Below are 19,564 nucleotides of genomic sequence, written 5' to 3' on the forward strand. Positions count from 1 at the left end.
GCCGCTTACAGTTAACGCTCCCATGCGTTATCAAAATAGTGAATATGAGGCTTGTGAAAGTGCCCTTACCTTCCGAGTTAAAGAGTTGGAAGGGTGGCAGTGAAGAAAGTAAGAAAAACTTATTTATTTAGGGTTAGCATTTCAGAAAATACCACCATTGTGGGCTTCATGCTTTTGACATGCAGCATTCACGTCAAAATACAACAATCAGACCTTGAAATAGAATAACCAGCTGTATCAAGTAGCACACCCTGATAAATCTTGTTTTGTTTGGTGCTAAACATGTCATACTGTGTTTGCTGAAACAACCTGCTGACCCCAATATTTGAATCATTTTAACTTTTAACCATAAAAAACGGCAAGTTAACCGACAGCATAGTTTGTCTACATGCAAACCAGCAGGCAGTCATGACGGGACATTCATTTGAGCATGTAGCATGCACACTGGCACGGAGGCAGGCATTGGCCGGGCATCGAGGTTATTAACTGATGCAAAGGTGGCAGGAATGGCAGCGTTACGGAGCATAGAGGAGGCTAATATTTAATTGGATTACAGTGAACCCTCGCTGTTCCATAGGAATTAGCAAACATTTGCAAATGTAATGGTTTAAATCCTAAAATTTACCATCTTACAACAGCACACTTAAAAATAGCTTACACATGTTTTGACTTGTAAATATGCACTGTAAATACAAAGACATCTTGTGTGACAACCTGTGAACATAACTGTAACGATTTTGACTAAGCGGTATCTAGATATTCGCACTTTGTAAATATATGTAATTATGCCTGAGTGTTAGGATACCATTTGGGCTCAAATCCCTTCTTAAAGTGTTAAAATGTGTGTAAACGTTGCCACATAAATGCTATTCATTAGCTGGTCTGTGACATTCCCCAATATGTGTTAGCATAGCACTAAGCTAGCAGACTTAAAGGCAAAGTTATGTGGTGCTGTACAACTTGCATTTATTATTTTTTAAAGGTTTGATTTGATAGTAAACTTTAACTGCTTGAAGTGTCTTTTTCGAAGAATTGTTCCCTCTGCAGTATATTGTGAAGTGAGTTGAGTAATTGTCTGAAGAACAGCTTGTAAAACTCGTAAAAAAAACAACTTGTAAACGGTGTCTCTCTCATTTCACAGTGTGTGTATTACAGGAAATTGTTTGTTATTTTTGACAAAATAAATACATAAAAGTAGGTGAGGGTTCACTGTATAATGGTAAAGGACTTTACAGTATTGCACGCCAAGAGTAGGCAGGAAATCCAAGCATCCACACATGCAGAAGCACGGAAAGATCAACAACTGAGCTTTCTTTTCTGGCTTCCATTTATCTGATAACGACCAATCAAAAGTGGTCCGATCAGGGAGTGGGAGGGATCCGGTTGGGTGTATCGAGGCATAGCTGCAGACCGCATGCCCAAAAACCCGAATGCAAAGACGGCGGAGGTGGGTCACTTGTACCTTCCTGCGCCATGGCGGCGGTGCTGGTGGTGGCGGCGGGACTGGTGTGCTGCCGTCCCACTACGGCGGGACAGAGAGGGATTCAATTTTGTGTCACGGTTCGAGAGGTGGGACGGCAGCCTTGTTTACAGATTAAATTCAAGTCTGTACCTCGGTTGGAACGTGTCAAAAGTAGTACGATTTGACCAAAATATATACAATTTTGGACATTCACACAATGCGAGCTGTCTGAGCATCCACGGAATGACTGTGTGTGTCTGTGTGATTTGCCTTTTTGACAGACCATCCTGTTTTTAAACCTACTCAAGTGTCTTGATTGGACTCTCAGCTTGTATTCAGCAGTTTTATGCAAACAAAGGACTCTGATTTGGATATTTTGTGAGTGGAATGGTCCATCAATTCCATTCTGCAATTTGACAAGGAGTCCTGAGTGAAGACGTAGTTAGCTAGCAACCTTCCGTGAATAAAGAGAATCAGTTTGGATCTTCTGGTGTCTAATTTAGGTCACCTTTGTGTGTGATGTTCGAAAAGAAAGTGCACTGACCGGGAGAAGATGTAGACGGCTATGCTAGCTTCTTAAACTAGCGAGCTAGATGACTCAACAGAGAGCATGATGTGAAAACAAACTTGGACTTGGATAGTCTGTGACTATGTGATACATTCAAGACACACCTATTTGTAATGTTTGTCAGGAAAGAGCACATAGCTGAATAAAGAGTCGGGCTGCTAAGTTAGCTTCTCATGCTAACCAGATAGCTGACGCTCAGGTGACATATCCGGCAGCTTTTTGTTAACAAACGACTTTCATTTGGATATTCTGTGACTGGTTTGATGCTTTAAGTCAGATTTTTCTGTGCTGTTTGAAAAGAACTAAAATGACACGCTGGCTAGCTAGCTGACTCTCATATGGTCGGTAGCAAACGACAAGAATGAGCACTGACTAAGTGAAGACATAGACTGCTACGTTAGCTTGTCACGCTAGCCGCTAATATGACGAGCTACCAACTTTCTGTGAACAAAAAGGACTTCAATTTCGATATGCTGTGACTGATTTGAGTCCGTCCCATCAGGTTATGATATTTGTCAAGAAAGAGCACAGACTAACTTAAAACAAAGAGTGCAACGTTAGGATCTAACGCTAGTTGGAAAGCGTGATGTAGCGGATTGCGTTTTCACTTCAAGGTACCTCTCTCTTTAAGAGACACAGCTGAAATCCTGAATGACCTAATGAGACGCTTAATAGCGTTAAACCTCTCCTAAGACGGTTTTGATGAAGACAGACCCATAACAAAGCTGTAATTCAATCATCTTTCAAACTTTTTTATATGTTCTTTTTTTCATATGTACGCAGGGTCTCGGTTGCATCCGTCACTCCGTCCAGATTAATGCCGACCAATAGAAAACAGTTGGCACCCGCCCACTTAAGCGACTTTACTTACATGGACGTATTAAAACGCCAAAGTCATGAACACATCCAAGCCTTGAAGGGCGCTTGATGAAGGCAACACCCTGATATGTGCTACCCAGACTGAAGAATGAATAAGACTTGAGTCCATTTGTCCTTTTTGAAATGTCTGATTTGACAAAAAAAAAAAAACCCTGCTACTTACCAGAGAAGTTCCTGGACACCAGCATCGTAGTGAGAATGGCGCCCTGTAAAGCAAATATGGCTATAAAATGATAGGAATAGCAGTTAATTCATGAGTGAGCATGTGAACAACTACCTTCAGTTTCCTCCTGGCGTTGAACTTGCGCAGACATTCCACGGTCTCTTGGCGGTGCATCATGGAGGCCACAGTGGAGCGTTGCTGTAATAAAGAGGTAAGCACGCCTTACAAATACTTTATAGTGCCGTATAACCAAAAGTAACACTTTTCAATCTTATGTCAGAAAATCTTGGGAGGACATTCCGCCATCATATTGTTGAGAAACTACATGAAATGCTCAAGTAAGAAATTTGTTCGATAGCAATTTAAGCTTCACCATTTATTTATGCGAGCCGGTGTCATAATTTCTCCTCAAATGAAGTCAGCGCATGACTTCATTAGGCGGTAAGTGGAAAAAAAGAAATGTGGACTCCAAGAAGAAAATGTTCACTTACGCAGACCCAAGGATGCTTGAGGGCCTGGTCGGCTGTGATCCTTTTGGCAGGGTTAATGGTTAACATCTGATTAATCAGATTCTTGGCCTCGGGGGTCACCGTGTCCCACTCTGGAGATGGGAACTGAAACAACAGCAAAATAGACATTTTTTTCCCCCTCATATAGTTACTCAGGGGCAGCTAAATATTTAACACATTCACTGCCAGCCCAAAAATGCATCATTTGACGTCTTTTTCCGTCAATGGCAGTGAATGAGTTAAATGCAGATTCCTAAATCCCCAAATCTGAGGAAAAAAATCACATTTTCTGAAGTATCCACAAGAAGTCGTCATTATAAAAAAACATTGTAGGAAATTGTCCCGAGAGACACATAATACTGACGTCGTACGCCCCAGCTTTGATCTGCTGGTACAGTTTGTGCTGATCCTCGTCCCAGAACGGAGGGTAACCCACCAGCAGGATGTACAGGATCACACCTGACGCACACGCGCAGGTCAAAATGAGTTGCGCCTTCATGTTACATTGGTGAAATATAAATACTGACCACACGCCCATATGTCCACTGGCTTGCCGTACGGGTCCTTCCTCAACACCTCTGGCGACAGATACCCAGGAGTTCCTGCGAAGCCTGTCCACATATAAACACAAGCACACTATTTTATCTAATATACCGATAAAGGTAAATGGAATGAAATTCAAGAAACAGAAAGGGATAATGAAAAAACATTAGCAGAAAATTTAGTATACACAATTTACTCACTGCATTGTCCAATTATCAGTGGCAAAATTTTGCCATGATGTCACCAATTACCCGCCCAGTCGTATTCTGTTTTGACGCGATTTTGGAACGTACCGAACCAGGCCTGCTGGTCCCCCTGCACTTCGATGGCCAGGCCAAAGTCGGCCAGCTTGACTGCTGCTCCTTTCATCTTACTGGCCAGGAGAAGGTTCTCTGGCTGGAGGAGGCACAAACACACGCACGCACGCATCCATGTCACTATATATTCAGTTGGGTGTGCGTTTAACATGTTGACTTGCTAAATGCATGTTTCCATGCTGCACACAGCCAACAAAAGTCGAGCTGGATGAAAAGGAGGTGACGTAATGAGTCGCTACTGCAGCAGCCGGGTGACCTCACACCAGGGTTACCATGGCAACCCTGCCCAGACTGATTTTTTTTTCCTCCATATATATATATATATATATATATATACATTTTTTTTTTATCAGGCGAGCAGACCATGTCAATACTAGAGAGGCAAACTGAGGACAGGTTTGAACTGTAGATGAAACCACTGCTTGTATTTGATACTCCAATCAACAGGTGGCAGCATAGAGCAATTAGTCAGTGCATATCTTACAGTATAACAGTATAAATTTAGTATCCACTCAAAATATCATCACATAGAGCCATTTACTATGTCTAAACAGATGGCAACAAAAGTGTGTACACCCCCAAGGGAAAATTGCACCCATTTAATCATTTTCTTTCACTGGTGTCACGTGACTTGCTATTGTCTCGGGTTTGGCAATGTTATGTGAAAGAGGAATTTTGCCGGGTGCTGTGTGAAAGGTATGTGGCTCAAGAATTGTTTTAATGTGCAATTTTGCAGAATCTCTGTGTGATAAGAGACTTATGAAGGTCTGAAGGAAGTCGACCTGACAATCTCACTGGGTTCTCTGTGAAAAGAACAAACAGCTAAATGTTTTGGCAAATTTGCAGTATCTCTGTGTGAAAAAGAATTCTGAATGTCTAAAGAAAGTCACTCGAAAAAATGACAAATCTGAAATCATAATCTCAAATTGTTGTGTAAAATTCCACTTGGTTCTGTGTGAAAAAAACAGACAGCTAGTGAAATGCTGAAGGTTCTGTTGTGAGATGTCTGTGTGAAAAAGATTTCTGAATGTCTGAGGGAGGTCACTTTGGAAATTTCAAATTAGCGTGTTAAATTTTGCTAAATGCTGTTTGAAAGACACAGATGACTAAATTTAATGCAACATTTTCCAGTTTCTCTGTGAGAAAAAGATTTCTGACTGTCTCAAGTCGACCTGGCAGTCTAAAATTTCTGTGTGAAATTTTGCTGGCTTATGTGTGAAAGGCACATTTTTTTCTGTTGTGGCTCTGATGCAGAAAATTTTTAAGAGATCTGTGTGAAAGATGCTTTTAAACACATTCTGGTGGAAGTCGACCTACCAATCTCAAACTGCTGTGTAAAATTTCACCGTGATCAGTGTGAAACGCACATGCAGCTAAACAGCGTTTCTGTCTTTTTCTGCTGCGGCTCTGATGCAGCAATTTTGCGGAATCTCTGTGTGAAAGAGGCTACTGAAGATTTATTAGGGAGGGATTGTGGTCCGCCATCCTTTAACTGCGTTATTTGCACATCACAACAAAGCTGATGAGGTCAGAGTGCGGTCGGGGGTGAATAATTCCGCCTCGGCGGGAGGTGGGGTGAAATCGTCACCCGACATCATGTCATTGCGAGCCAAAAATAGCATCTGTCCCGCTGTCGTCATGCTCGTTCAGAAGAGAGGGAGGCGAGCAGGACGACGGGCGCAGCAGACAAAACACGGGAGTCGCTACAGAGAGAGAAAAAGGCATCATGTGATCACGTCTTTACCTTCAGGTCTCGGTGCACGATGTCGTGTTGGTGGATGTGGCTCACGCTCTCGAGGATCTGATTGATGCAGTGGCTGCACACACACAAATCTCCATTTAGTAAAGTCATTCTTTTTTTTATTAACACAAAAAAAACAAAAGATAAAAAACACATAAAACAAGTTAATTTGATGTATTTTCTCCACAAGATTAAGTTGAAACTGCTTTGGGGTTTTGGGCTGGGTGAAAAATGAATCAAACCTAATTGTCTGGGCTGTGGTTCTTCTGTCATTATTAATCAGACTTGACACAACAAGGAAAGGAAAAACAAGTCCTTCATAGGCCATGGATTATGTCCTTTTCATTGTGTGCACGCGTGTCTGTGTGTGTTCCGAGCGTAATGCTCGTCAACAAGCCCCAAATTACGATTCCAGCACTTCATGATTTATTCATAAAATGGCATTTAGAGAACCGCATACTCGCACGGTGCCAGGAAGCAAAAAAAAAAAAAAAAAAAAAAAGAACATGCAGAGGAATCATAAATAAAACGAGGGCATCAATCAAAACGTACCTGGCGTCTGCCTCGCTGTAATACTCTCTGGCGACAATGTCCTCAAACAGCTCCCCGCCAGTGACCCTACACACACATACACAAATATCAGAAACTAAAAACATATGCCATATTGTTTAAGAAAATTAACACATTAAATATACAGGAATTACTAATTAAAATTACTGTGTATATACTGTAGATGTCATTAAAGACACTTAATTTGACTTTATGTACTTTACATGAATATTATGTTTATTATAGTAGCTTTCATAGAGATAAATGTGTGACAATCAAACTGTTGCAAATTACTTATAAACTAAATAGTAATGATAGTTAAAATATTTTGCACACAATATAGCATAAAGACTAAATAAAATTGGGGAAAACGTGTTGATAAATAAATAAATGAATAAATGAATGAATAAATAAATGAATAAATAAATAATCTCTGCCTATAAGGTTTCCACGCCTTTAAAAATTCAACACAAAGTGCTCCATAAATATTTTTTTTTTAACAAACCTTTTGTAACTCTATGTACATTTCTTCACTGTATTATAAACTCAGATTTCACCCAGTATTTACTTTTTCCACATTTTCTTACATTATAGTCACAATCCAAAATAGATTAAATTAACTTTTTACCTCCAAATTTAACACAAAATGCACCATGAATACAACAAGAAACTATTTTAGAATTTGTTAAAATAACTCACGTTTAACTCCTTCCCTTTTTCCCCACGTTGATTCCATTCTCACTCAATTAAATAGGATAGTGATATTTTGTCAATTGTCATCGCATCACAGAACTTACCAAGTGCCTTATTAGATTTATTGTACCTCTTCTGGCCACTAGGGTGTCATATCGGCGCTGTACCAGGTATTACTAAAGTAAGCATTAAGCAATGATACAGTCTTGATTGAATTGATTTCCTTGTTATTTGGACTCATGTAATTCACAGTAAAAATGCAATATCCATTGAATGTGTTTACTTACAAGTCAAAGACGAGGTAATGGAAGCCCTCCTCTGAAATGCTGTCATGAAGTCGAACTAGTGAAGTAGAGAAATGGGAAGCAGATTTGCTTTTAGACAGTATGTGTGGATGTCGATTGGCATGTCATGAAAAGCCACTCAGGATGTGGATGACACAATATCATATATTTTTTTAGCCTTTTTTTTTGACCTGCACAAGTACAAACAACTCACCTATGTTTGGATGTTTGAGCAGACGACAGATTCTCGCCTCCCGCTCCAATTTCTGATGATCTGAAGGTAGAAAAAGACATCCACGTTTACTTCTATACAAGATGGGATAAACTCTACGTTTTGTTGTATGACACAATCACAATATTACGAGAATCATCCAAATTCTCCACCCTGACCCATCATATTCTCCCATTAATTTCTATTTTCCAGTAAGACGTCCCAATAGGTCCATTTTGTGTCCTTTCGCCGCCGCCTGGACGCCCAACAGACACTTAGCGAGGCAGATCAGCTAAAAGGCGAGCAGCTTTTCGGACTTTTGTTGAGCTTGCACATGTGGAGGGACAGACGGACGCTTATTGTGTTTGCACACACTCCGGCAAATGCCTTTTTGCACTTAGTGAAATTAGTCTTGTGGGTTTGGCTTTAATATAATCATTGTCTGTTAATGATTCTAATGGGGAGGAGAGGATGACCCAGCATGTTTGTGCGTGTGCAGATGCATGTTTATGGCACATATAGAGCCGATGAAAAAAAAAAGTTTTACAAGGGAAGGGGGTCCGTTTAATCACACATTTTATTATGTTGCAGCTGGAGATGAGAATGTATTGTGTGCAAATGTTTCATTTAAGTCGTTTTAGAAAGTAGATGTAAAGACAAAATGTGGGGGAAAAAAAGTGAGAGAAAGTGTGTGGTTATGAAATTTAAGTTCATAGATCAGAAAATTTCCAAAATACAAAAAAAAAAAAAAAAAAAAAAAGGGTGAAAATTTTTGCAAATTAAAAATGTTCAACGGATGTTTTACAAGAAATTTTAATAAATTTTAAATTATGGCTGTAAGATGTTTTAAAAGTGATGAGATTTTAAAAAAAAAATTGTTGTTTTTAAATTTCCCAAACACATTTTTAATTTTTTTATTTCGGGCCTATGGAGCAATTTGTGGAGAATTATATGTAAATAAACTAATTTTATTAATTTTAGGCTACACCATTAAATGTAAAAATGTGACATTGTCTACATTAGAAATTTTAGTTTGTAGATCAAAAATGTGCATTTGTTTATACAAATACTTTTTCTTTGCTTTTTCGTGATGAAAATCTATTGGATTCATTGTGGACTAGGACTATAACATGAAATGTGAAATAAGCGAAGGGGTGAAATGAATACAAAAAATTCCAAAACTCTTTAAAGAGGCAGTATAGAACATTTTATGTATACAGTATATATTTTTTGAAAGATAATAAATGGAATATATGGCTTTAACATTGCAAAATGTAGAAATACTACTGTAGAAATATGCACATTATGCATATTTATTTATTTTTAGAAAAATCTCCCAAATGTACCCAAACATTTTACTTGAGAATTATGGCACATTTTTGAGGGGGGAAAAATTCCAGTGTATAAAGAATTTAATTAATACAACACAACAAAATGTGCAGATCGTCCGTCAGTGGTCAAGTTGACAGTGGAGCCTCCCAACCAGCTGTCCCTCCTGGAACAGATGGACCGCTTACATCTGCGCGGGTTCACTTTTTTTTCGGCAAAGAAGCGATGGACATCCTTAATCCCAGCCTCCCCAGCCATGGTCTGAAACACCATTTTTGCCAAAAATAAAACACCGGTAAATAAATAAATAAATAAATAAATAAAGTGGCAGAAAATATAATGAAAAATGGTGGCAGTCATCCAGAGGAGTCACGGAAGGCTTCTTGTGCTTGTTTCAAATGTTCCAAGCGACTGGAAAAACATTGCCAGGAAAAGTGGGAAACACTTCCTTCCTCCACAGCAAGATACAAAGAGGCGGTGGAAAAATCAAGTCTTCCCATGAAAATACCGGATGTCCACTGTGTCAGAATCAGCGTAAAGCTACCATATGCGTATATATGTGACTATTAAATATCAAGCAGAAACATATTTTTGTATGAATGACAACTACACAGAGATGCATAATATAGAAACTCAAGTAGTAAGCAGGTGGGAATGCGAACAAAGGAGAGCAATACAAGATAACTAGTCTACAAACCTCCTTTGACCTCAACAAACGTGCCCCTCTGGCTCCCGTTCCAAGAGTGCCGCCGCCACTGCATGTTTTTCATCTGACCATCTTGTTGAGGGCAGAGCAATCAAAGCTGACATTCCGCAACCTTCCCGTCTGCGCCATAATTGGCCCCCCATTTCGACCGCTCGTATTCTTAGAAACGTGTCCGGGCCTGTGAAAAGAGACGGCTATTTTTCCAACGCTGGCTCGCCGTGACGGCTTCATTACGCCAGCGATGACAGGAGGCCTTGGCTGAGATCGCCTCACAGACACTTGAATGACCGATTCACCGGACGGAAACATGAGAGACTGACGAGTTCTGAAGGGACGCTTCAGAAAGGCCGTTGTGTGTGTACAACACGAAAGACAACAATTACTGAATCATCAAAGGTCTCTTTTTTTTTTTACTTAATTACGGTCAGATTCATATAAGCGTGATGGCGACGCAGATGAAAAAAGAACAAATGTCAAAACAATTTGCAGGTTTGAGATAGGCCAAAAGCAGCTTTTTTTTTTTTTGAACATGCATGTTAACTCATTTGCTCCCAATAACGTGGAATAAGGTTTTTTTTAATGTTTTAAGTGGCCCAAAGACGTATTTATACGTTTTTTTGTTTTGTTTTTTTATGCTAGAGCATACAGAAGGTTTTGATGCAGCCTCTCAACTGCAAAGAACGGTTGCAGAAATGGTAGTTATTACACAAACGGCCAACAGTGAGCATACTTCACTTATTTAGTCCATTATAGCAATAAAAAGTTAATATTTTGTCAATAATTTATTTGATACTTTCATTATTTTTCACATACAAATAGTACCTTTAAAAATAGGGCTGCAAAATATATCGAAAAAATATCGATATCGCGATATTGGCCCTTGCAATATGCATATCGCAAAGGCATTCAATAAGTTTTATATGGAATTTTATGCTTTTTATGAATTTGACCAGTCAGATACTAACTAAAATGTGCATCGCCATGCAATAGTTGAAAATTATCAAGACATAATTACAATTAATTTACTAAGATTACATTAAGGTTGCTTATTTTGCCACATGAAAAATGTTTTTCTTTCATTGGGTAATAAAAATGTAATTTCTTTAGTTTATGTTAAATATCACAAAAATATTGATATCGCTATGTTCAGCAAGTATAACGCATAGCGCATGTTTTTACAATATCGTGCAGCCCTATTTTAAAACATATTTTGCAACTTGCTGTCGGCTGAAAATAACATCACAAGGGCTCAGGTATCACAGGTCACCTGTTTTCTAGGTTTAGTCATGTGACATTCACAAGCTGAGCTGTGATTGGTTACCTGAGCCCTTGTGATGTCATTTTCAGTCGACCGCAAGTTGCAAAATGTGTTTTTAAAAGGTACTAATTGTACATGAAAAATAATGAAAATACCACATTTATTATAGGTAAAATATTAATGTTTGACTGCCAAAAATGGCTAAATAAGTAAAGTATCTCTTTAAAGGAGTGCGTGGCTTAAAAAGTTAGCATAAGTCTGCTGTGAGGTAACTTACGGGTCATAAAACAAGGCGAGTGGGCTTTGATGGTAACACGGAAAAAGTTTTGCCTTCCCTTTGCATCATTAACGTTGTTTTCGGGAGGCAAACTGCAACCGCGCCCACATGATGCACATCCTTTTACAGCTTTATGATGCAGGCGTATCGCAGAGTCGGCTCCAGAGAGCTCAACGCGCACACACACACTCAGGCACACACAGACGGCACTTAGCCCAACGAGATTGATTAATGGGACGACATCATGGTATTCGTTTATCCATCAAGCCTCCTCTTCCTCCTTGTTGCCTTTCTTGAATGTGTGGGCAGGACGGATGGATGTGCGGATGCCGACGAGAGGCGTCTTTGAAAAACGAGCCGTGCTGCCTCCCCCGCTAACGTCAATTTACTTGCGTCAGGTGGGCAAGGACTTTGATCGTGTTTTACGACACACAAAAGAGCTGGCAAAACAAAACAACAAAGAAACACATTTTTATTGTTTTACTGTTTGAATGTAATAATTAAAAAAAAAAAAAAAGTCAAATGTATATTTTTTTATCATTTGGTTGCTAATTACAATTATTTTTATATGAAAAATAAATTACTAAAATGATACAAGTTTATAATCAAATAAAAATTTTAAACAAAACTTTGAAAAATTATTCTGATTTTCTTAATGAAGAATAACTTCATGAAGTGAAACAAATCTTTACACATTTAAGATTTTTTAATAAAAAAAACATTTGAAAAGGCTTTGAATTTAATACCGTATTGTATTTTGTTTTGTAGTATTTTTAAATACAAATGGAATTCGTTATGTAAAAAAAACAAAGCATAATTTCCTATTTTTTTCCCCCGATTAAGAACAAATTTTTATCCAAAAATAAATATAAATCTACTGTTCTTATTATATATATATATATATATATATATATATATATATATATATTAGGGGTGTTAAAAAAAATCGATTCGGCGATATATCGCGATACTACATCGCGCGATTCTCGAATCGATTCAATAATTGCAGAATCGATTTTTTTTTTTTTTTTTTTTTTTTTTAGGATTCACACCTTGAGCATGGAAGAATGTTATATGAACGGCACATTAATCCTTAATATTTTTATTTTAATGCTGTTCAAATGTGAAACAGATTGCAAACTGTTTGTGTACAGTGGCTCACGGTTATAAGCCTCAAGTTTTAGATAAATATATTCATACAAATCTTACAGTGTACATGTACAAATTTACTGATAGTATTTTCTAAATTTGAATGGAAAAAAATCGCAACAATCGACTTATAAATTCGTATCGGGATTAATCGGTATCGAATCGTGACCATTCGTATCGGGATTAATCGGTATCGAATCGAATCGTGACCTGTGAATCGTGATACGAATCGAATCGTCAGGTACTAGGCAATTCACACCCCTAATATATATATATATATATATATATATATATATTTCACATAAAGCAAATATATATATATATATATTTTTAGATGTTTTTAATTAAAACAAAATTCTAATAATCTACTAGTATTAATTTGCAGATTTTTATTTTTTATTTTTTACAAAATTTAAATTAAGACAAAAAACATTTATAATTTTCTAATGTGATTTCTTGGTATTAGAAATATTTTTTTATGTAATTCTCTTTAATATATAAAAAGCAACACATTTGGTTTCTTAATAATAAGAATAAACCTACCATTAAATTGAACAGCATAATAAAGTAACAGAGTGTTGAAATGTAGAAGGAAAGTGACATGATTCACTTCCACAGCCAAGCCACCACTGGGACAAAAGATTGCACTGAAATGAGGTGATTAAACGAGCGCGATGAGTCGCGGATAATACGGCGGGATGTTTTTCAGCCTCCAGGCTTCTAAGAGCTTCACTGAGGAAAAGTAGAAAAGCATACTGCTGAAAGTGTCTCGTATAAAGACAGAACTGATAAAAAATAAAAATAAAAATAAAAAACCCTGAGAAGCTCAAGTTGTATTAGATTTACTACGTGACTACTTGACTACACACCACTTGAGGCTAATGACATACAAACTGGAGCATTTAGTCAGCGTGTCAATATTTACCTCCACCAGGGAAGTTAGCATTTTGATTGTTTGTCACTTAGCAACGTTAGCATTAGCAAACATGAGCAGTTACAACACATAAGGCAAGTTTTGGTTTGTTGTTAGCATTCATTTTAGCATTAGCTGTTAGCTTTGTTTTTAGCGTTAGAATTCAAACTCCACAGATGAAATGATTTAAGTAGTCCCAAATGTAGTGACAGAGGTTAAAAAAGAAGTAGGCTATAAAGACAGATGATGATGTACAGTGTAAATAAGTAGGCGTGTTTGAACCAACCAGGCTAATCAAACATCCACCCTTTGAGAAAACAATAGCCAGGTACTCAAATGTAAACGTAGATGATGGGAAATATCGTTGAATCAATATTTGGATAGATTTATATAAACATACAGTGAGCAAAAGTATTGGGTCACAATTAGATTTGTTTAAGCAATGTGAGAATGATCATAATATAACTAAAAAGTACCTACAGTATACAAAAGACCTCCACCATGGCTGAACTGTTCATAAAAGTGAAAATAATCCATAATAATTGTCCATCTGTCGCACTACTTCCTGGTTCAAGGGGGACAGAATGGAGGGATGAAGATATTGATTGTTGGGATTAGAGAGATTAAACAGTTTCAGTGACGCCATACTGACTCACGCGGTAAGGAAGACGGTGCATCCTTGTCGAGATAGCACCAAAATGGATTCAAATGTAATTGGCTGCGCCTTCATTCGTCATTCCACTACAAAGTTTTGTGTACATTAGGTTTGTATTCATTTAAAAAAAAATTTTTTTAATAAACTGTTGCATCTGTTAATGATGTGGTAATGACTTCTTCTTGATTTGTTTTTTTACAATTGGCTAACCAAGTAAAATTGAAGCTTGTTTCTATGTTAGCTTAGCATTATCATTCACGTTACACAAAAAGTGGGAATTAATGCTACTTATTGGTTTTGATAGTTAGGCAAGCATTTTTTTTTTTAAATCAGGGTGGATTTCTAGTCTGGTTAACAAATGATTGATCGCTACCAAATGGATATTGATATTGTACCATATCATGTTAGCTTACTATCTATGCTATCAAACACTTCCTTATAACGAAGAAGTAAAGTTTCTCACAGTCACTAACGGAGGAGAAGTGGAGAAGATGACTTGAATATAAACGGCGGTCAGATTAAAACGATAGTGTCGTATAAAAGGAAGTGAGGAAGGCTTTCCATTCCTCTTTCATTTTGACAACTTGTGTTTCCGCGTGTGGTTTCTCAGCACACGTGTGGCTTCTTGGCTCGTAGCTTGCAGGTCGCAGGCCACAGGCAAGTGTAAATATTTGATGAATGTCACATATGAATGTCCGAGTGAGAAAAAATGAATTATTGGAACACAAATTGGAGCCTGAAAATATTTGCAAATTATGTAATATCCTGAGATCCGAGCACTCTCTGGTTTCTCTCTCTTGTTTTTCTTTCACTCAGTCTCTAAAAACAGTTGGATTAAATGAATGACGCAAAAAGTTGGGTCAGTCCCTTTTTGACCCATTTGGGATATCTTTTGACACAACTGTTTTTAGAGCGCTCTTTTCCATCTCTTTTTCTTTTATTTCCTCTCTTTTCTCTGACTCAGTTTATTCTCTTTTTTTCCCTCTTGCTCAACCTTCTCTTTCTTCCTCCTTTCTTTCTGTCACTGAACTCTCTTTTCTCTTTCTCTTTCACTCTCTTTCTGTTCTGTTATTTCTCTTTTTTTCTGTCTGGTCGCTTTCAACACGTCCCTGTCTTGCCATTTCTGTTTATTGCTCTGATGTTAAACTTTTACAGGCAGCGTGAAAGGAGCTTAAGCGTATAGATCATAACACCGCAACCTATTTTGCACATTTGCAAATTTCTTGGAATGGAGTTATTGCCACGTGGATTACTCAGTGTCTGAATATGAGCACGCACAATACAATATCAATATTCATATAAAACAATATTAAAGAAATCAGACTGGGTGTGTGTTTATATGGTGGAACGTGCACACTTGAGACTTACGGCGGCAGTAATCAGACTTTATGGATAAGTACGTTAGCGAGCGCTAACAGAGGCGTTTTTTATTTAGATGATTTATTGCAGATCTTGAGAAGTAATAAAAAGTGTGCGCACACACCAGGGAGAGACAACCTTTGTGTGTATAAGACAGTGAGCTCATAAAAAAAAGCGAAGACAGTCTTGCTGATATCCTTCACAATCATCACTTCAGCTTGTATACATATTAAACCAACGCCACTTAAATTGGAGTCAGCACACACATGCCAAGACTTAAAGTGATTGACCCACATGAATCTTCGATTAGCTTTAGATTAGTCACCTGATCACGACTATTTTTTTAATGGTAACAGCAATACCTGTAAGCTTAATTTGCTGATAAATAAATGTGAAAAAAAAAAAAAAAAAGGACGGAAAGACAAAATGTTTGTGATACATACATACTTACAAGGTGACATCGCCAACTACTGGCCCGGCATGCTTACTACACCTGTTAGCGACTCTTTTTAAACCTTAATTTCAAGCCTGTTTCAACTAGGTATAGACGCCAAATATCGGCACCGATAATCGGCCGGGTGCCGATATTTGGCATTTTGACAAATATCAGCATCGGCCATTTTTTTCAATCTGAAGGCCGATAAAGCTCGCGGCGCAGTGAATACTTGCGAACGTAGCGAATTTGGGGTTTTCATCAGGATTTGTAAGATGTTCGCAGTCAGTTTTTAATTGTCGTAAACACATTTGGAACATACTCAGACAATTTTTCACCGCAAAGATATTTTTTAAATGTTTTTACGAACCCTAACAAAAACCCAAAATGAGCTACATTCGCATGAATTTGTCACTCAGTGAGATGCAGGGAACTTTTCATTTATGGATCTATTTAAATTTCCACTTTATGAGAACTAGGAACTCCCTACACTTAATAAATAAATCAAGAAATTGTTGAAATATTAGAAAACTTTATTGACAGTAGAAATCTTTTATAAATAAATAAATCAAGAATAATAATAAATAAATAAAATAAAATAAGTAAAATGAAAATTTAAAAAGATAAAAAATAAAAAATAAATATAAATAAATAATAAAATAAATAAATCAAGAAATTATGTTGAAATTTTCTAAAACTTTACAGCTTAACACATGATAATGACCCCTGGAAGCTCCCTGCATTTTTTTTTTAAACAAATCTGTTAATATAGTTTAAAAGAATTTTTATTTTTTTCCCATTTTACTGCAAACGAATATCGGCTTGAAATATCGGTTATCGGCCTACTTGACTACTAATAATCTGTACCGGTATCGGCCTTGAAAAAACCATATCAGTCCTTCACTAGTTCCAACACAATAACGAGCACCGAGCGAGGCCAGCCAAAACAAACCGCGCTGTTCCCAGCATGAAAGAAGTATTTTGGGATCAAATGTCAAGCTGCTGCTAATGCAAATGTGTACGCAAGAGAGGCCGTGAACAACCACAACAAAAAAGCTAGCAGGGATCCTCGCTTTTTGTCTGTGTGCAACTTGGAGGCTGACATGTAAATGGAGCCTTTGCAACCCGGCCATGTTTCTCGTAGCTCTTGAGGAAAAGCGGGCTGAGGAACGGGCTGCTTTTCAGGGATTCCACTGGAGGAAACGCGATCGGTGACTCACCTCTGGCCGACAGCTTTTTGGTGTTGATGATTTTGGCGGCATACTCCTGCCCCGTCGACTTCTTCACGCAGCGCCTCACCACCGAGAAGGCGCCCCTGGAGGCGGCAAATAAACAATCCGAGTGTCACATAACAAGCGCAGCATGACTAACATACGTTGCAAAATAGGAAATCACTCACACCTAAAACAGACACTCAAGGGAAGTCGGTTAAGCTTTTTCTTTGGCTTTTTGCTACAATTGCACCACATCAGATTGTCAGTAGATGTTTAAAGAGGAAAGGTGCGATGACAACTATAGAACAGGAAGGGGAGGTTTGTGTGACACTGGAAGATGACTTACCAGTGGATGACAGAATGTCTTACAAAAGTGTGGTAGCTTAAAGCTAACACACAATGCAAAACAGCATACACGATTACACGGGCTAACCAAACTAATTTGTTGTGATAGTTATAAACGTTAGGCAAATTACAGTTGAACACAAGTGGTAGCAGCACATGCAGGCAGAGCATACTTCAGTATTGACAGACATTCTTTATCCTCTGCAAAGAATTATTATTATTATTGTTGCTGTTGTTACTGCAGCTTGCTGAGTCGTTTGTGTTTGATCATGGAATATATACACTGATTGCAAAATCCTTTGTTTATGAAATTTATTTTGATTTTTGTGACCTTCCTTTAAAAAAAAAAAAAGCTTTCCCTTAACTTACTTTATCCAAATTTATCTATTGACTGTTTTTTTTAAACTGATTTCCCCCCTTTTATCTGTTGTTTGATTGTATTGCTTTTTACTGTCAACTGTACTGCACTTTAAGATTTGTTGCCAAGTCAACAAACATGATTTGCAGTTTTGAGTAATTATTATCCTCTTAACCATTTTATTTTACAGTTCTTAATTATTTAGTGTACACATGAATGACTATTAAGAATATAAAATGTCATGTGCACAATTTCAAAAAGGGAGATGGTAGAGAGTTTGACCCTACTACATTATTTCCAATGAGAAAATTCTATTAAGTTGTTTTTTAATTAAACGCTCAACCTATTTAATGGTGAAATTCCTACAATTGTACAGCCATTAAGAACATCTCCTATACAATTTATGATTATCAGCTAGGGGAGAATTTGACCCTGCCACAGATTTACTGACTTTACATTATTTCCCATGGGGGTGAAAAAACGATTCACTAAGTCAATTAGGCGTCACTGAACGACTTGTTGGTTTCATACCCTGCCTTCAATTAGCCCGCTGGCTGTCAACAGGAGAATCTTGCCCACCAGTGCTGCACAACAAGTAGCCACTACATTACACTGGCCTGTTTGCATTTAAAGGCACGCTTGCTGCTGCCAATGGAGGTGCGGAGAGATTAAGACAGAAGCTTTGCAGCCTGCTCGTGTTTGTGTCGTCATCTCACACACACACACACAAACACACACGAAAGGGTGCAGCAGAGGGGTCGAGCAATGCCCAAAACGTGCAGTCCTGCATGCAAAATGTAATGTAACGCTGCACAAAAACAGCATGGTGCGTGTGCAGAAGAGAGGATGCCACCATGCAGGTTGTGCACCCAGTGGGGAGGTGGGTGGTGGAGGGGCTTCACAACCAAGTTCAGCGTCTGTTTGAGGAGCCAAACATGGCGCAATGCACCTTTAAACGCCACGATTGGGGATTAAAGAGCAGGCAAACACTCAACAAGGCGCGAGCGCGCGGTGAACAAGATGGTGCGCGGAGAGAAAGAGAGAGAGAGAGGAAGGAAGAGGGGAAGGAAGGGGTCGCTTACTTCCCGAGTTCCTCGTACAGCTGGTATTCATCCGTGAAACGGGTCGAGGTGACCACCGTAGCCATGTTGGAGGGGAGAAGGGGGGGAATCGTGCAGGCTGGATGGTCGGGAGGCTGCTAGGTGGGAAGGCTGGAGGGGAGAGCACACAGGCTTGAGCTCCGCGCGGGGAGGGGAGGGGCGAGGAGCTAGAGCAGACCGAGATCTTCTATGAGCGCAAAGAGGCTCTCGGTCGCACGCGAAAATGACAACAGTGCGAGCTTGATTGGTTACGTTACCATGCTCGTAAAAAAATACAATAATAATAATAATAATAATAATAAAATAAATAAATAAAATAAAGAAAGAAGAAATAAAGAGGGCGTTTTAAAAAATAAAAATACTCAATAATATATTTTATTAAAATAACCGAGAAATAATTAAATAGAATGTAAATAATTAAACACACAACAAATATTAATGCCTGTGATTAATGTGATATTCTTCTACGTGTTGTTCCATATCTTTGTTTTGAACCAAAATAAAACAATTGTTTTTAATTAAAAATGAGCAACATTTTTGCCCATTTAC

At 38.1% G+C, this 19,564-nt stretch overlaps 1 protein-coding gene across 10 annotated transcripts in view; it reads right to left on the reverse strand.

Annotated features, from left to right (window-relative positions):
* The window catches only part of camk2g2 (calcium/calmodulin-dependent protein kinase (CaM kinase) II gamma 2), a 30,799-nt gene extending 11,536 nt beyond the window's left edge, over positions 1 to 19,263 (reverse strand). For 6 of the 10 annotated variants that reach the window (XM_077494440.1, XM_077494439.1, XM_077494435.1 and 3 more), the window contains exons 1-12: positions 18,998 to 19,260; positions 17,219 to 17,313; positions 7,923 to 7,982; positions 7,712 to 7,766; positions 6,735 to 6,800; positions 6,186 to 6,258; positions 4,418 to 4,520; positions 4,109 to 4,192; positions 3,946 to 4,040; positions 3,564 to 3,686; positions 3,187 to 3,270; positions 3,073 to 3,115 (exon numbers count right to left, since the gene is read on the reverse strand). In XM_077494440.1, the coding sequence (XP_077350566.1) occupies positions 3,073 to 3,115; positions 3,187 to 3,270; positions 3,564 to 3,686; positions 3,946 to 4,040; positions 4,109 to 4,192; positions 4,418 to 4,520; positions 6,186 to 6,258; positions 6,735 to 6,800; positions 7,712 to 7,766; positions 7,923 to 7,982; positions 17,219 to 17,313; positions 18,998 to 19,062 (946 nt within the window). In that variant the 5' untranslated portion in view covers positions 19,063 to 19,260. Of the gene's footprint in view, positions 1 to 1,462; positions 1,523 to 3,072; positions 3,116 to 3,186; positions 3,271 to 3,563; positions 3,687 to 3,945; positions 4,041 to 4,108; positions 4,193 to 4,417; positions 4,521 to 6,185; positions 6,259 to 6,734; positions 6,801 to 7,711; positions 7,767 to 7,922; positions 7,983 to 17,218; positions 17,314 to 18,997 lie in introns of all 10 variants that reach the window. The other 4 variants (XM_077494432.1, XM_077494431.1, XM_077494441.1 and 1 more) reach the window with 3 other exon arrangements.
* Positions 19,264 to 19,564: the final 301 nt, after the last annotated feature.

The sequence above is a fragment of the Festucalex cinctus genome, chromosome 14, assembly GCF_051991245.1.
Source record: "Festucalex cinctus isolate MCC-2025b chromosome 14, RoL_Fcin_1.0, whole genome shotgun sequence".
Lineage (NCBI taxonomy): Eukaryota > Metazoa > Chordata > Actinopteri > Syngnathiformes > Syngnathidae > Festucalex > Festucalex cinctus.